Genomic DNA, 1896 nt, shown 5'->3' with positions numbered 1-1896 from the left:
GTCAGGGGGGTGTATCACCGCCGTATCCACCCCACACTGGCCGCCGAGGGGCCCGGCGGGCTGAGGCGCGCAAGGCGGCTTTTGCTCCCGCGGGGCGGCTCTATCCGTCTCAGCACGGCGTCCCGAGGTGTAGCCGTGTACCTGGCGGCAGGGCCATCACTCACGCGCCTACTCACGGCACGAGGGAAGGCGTGACGCGACCGCGAGAGGCGAGATGGGTGATGGCGAGACAGTCGTTTGGCCCATTTGATTGAGGCAGGAATGGTGGGCCGCAAACGATGAGGACGACGAGGCATCGCGCCTGCTTTGGACGCAAAGTCCAGACCCACTGGCCTGAGGGGAGGGGCCTGGAATCCTGCCAGCACCTCCGCGCCGAAAAGCGTGATTGAGGATTTTCTGACGCCAGCCGCCGCCGGGCGCCGAACGTCACTTAAGGGAGCCATCGCAGCTCGGCGGCGCGTTGGGGAGCCGAGCGGCTCCCAGCGATCCCGCGAGACAACGGCCCGCATCCGTCACGGATGCCGCGCCCACGCTGCGCGGCGCAAGCGCCATATGGGGGAAGCAGCTGGTCCGCCGTTTTCTGCACTCGAGTCTCGAGTACTTCGAGGCGCAGAGAACTCTGGTCTCTGCTGGAATTTAGTGGGTTGGCGAGAAGGGGGGGAGAGCCCAATGTGACCCTTGTCAGACCCCTCAGGGAGCCCACCCTCCCCACCCATGAACTCATGTCTCCGCATCAGGATCAGCCGCCGCGTGTCCTTCTATCCAGGCGACGGTCGACGCCTCGAGAGATTCTACTCGACTCTACCCGAGCGCCGCTCCTCGCACCAGGGTGACGCACTGGCCCGGGCAAACGAGCTCCGCGGCAGCCACGACCGGCCCGCCAATGCTGCCCGCGGGGAAGCCGGCGCCGAACGCGACGCCATTCTTGAAGAATCGCAAGGAGCCGTCGCCAGTGTCGAGTCGGACGCCCACTCGGTCACCGATGACGAACGCCCTCGTGCCCTGCGAGTCGGCGCTCTCCAGGCCGCCGCCCCAGAGGCCGCCGTCGTTGGCGCGGATGTACCAGCCGTCGCCACGCTTGCTGTAGCCACCCTTCTCGACGTCAAGATTTTCGCGTGCGACTCCGATGTAGAGCGCGAGCGATTGATTCGCAGTCGCGCCGGCCGTGAGCGTCACCTCCCATTCGTGCACGCCTGCCGCCATCGTCTCCTCCGTGGTCGCGAGGCGGTTATAGTTTCCGCCACGCGTCTTGGTAAGGACGTCGCCCGCAATCTCGCAGGTGGAGCCCGCGCGGGCCCAGGTTGCCATGGGATATCTTTTCCCGCTGATCCAACTCGTGACGCTGTTCACAGCCTTGTTATTGAGAAGAAAATCCCGCTGTGCGCTGGTCTGTGAGAGGTTGAGGTGCGAGCCCTGGAGGCCCTGGGAATGGGGGGAGACTACCCGCGGGCCTAGAAGGCCCGCGCGCAGGGGGGTGGGGCATTGAGACCGGTTCACACAAAAACACAACCCCGCTGTTCACAAGACCCGGACCCAAGACGCACAAGTACGACAGTCGAGAAGGGCGAGACCGCAACGATAAGTCAGAGGTCAGCGCTGGGAATCCTAGGCAGGATGCAGGATGCAGGATGGAGGAAGGCGCGGCGAATGGGGGGGGGAGAGAGATTTTTAGAAGCCAACAAGAAATGTGGCACACACAGTGATTTGGGCTCGGCAGCTTGAGAGCTTGTCGACTACCAGCCCCCAGCCGAAGCCGGAGTCGGAACCGTAGGCGTAGCCGAGATCTTCTTCTTGGGAGAGATTTTTAGCAATACCAAACAACTCTAACACTCACACGTCATTTGGGGCCTGGAGCCCCTGCACAATGATGTTTATGGTGGTTTAAAGTTTGCGGGG

General features: G+C 63.6%; 1 protein-coding gene across 1 annotated transcript; it reads right to left on the bottom strand.

Annotated features, from left to right (window-relative positions):
- Positions 1 to 763: 763 nt before the first annotated feature.
- Positions 764 to 1333, bottom strand: EMIHUDRAFT_373753 (hypothetical protein). Its single transcript, XM_005779248.1, has one exon. It carries the CDS (start codon positions 1306 to 1308, stop codon positions 802 to 804), a length of 507 nt encoding a protein of 168 aa, XP_005779305.1. The 5' UTR covers positions 1309 to 1333; the 3' UTR covers positions 764 to 801.
- Between the last annotated feature and the right edge of the window lie 563 nt (positions 1334 to 1896).

The sequence above is a fragment of the Emiliania huxleyi genome (genome assembly GCF_000372725.1).
Source record: "Emiliania huxleyi CCMP1516 unplaced genomic scaffold EMIHUscaffold_2334, whole genome shotgun sequence".
In the NCBI taxonomy this organism is placed as follows: Eukaryota; Haptophyta; order Isochrysidales; family Noelaerhabdaceae; genus Emiliania; species Emiliania huxleyi.
The sequence above is the reverse complement of the archived record's forward strand: the minus strand, read 5'-3'. Positions and strand labels throughout refer to the sequence as shown.

Coding starts and splice junctions, on each gene's coding strand:
- EMIHUDRAFT_373753 (XM_005779248.1), bottom strand. CDS start 1,308: ATGGCAACCTGGGCCCGCGCGGGCTCCACCTGCGAGATTGCGGGCGAC.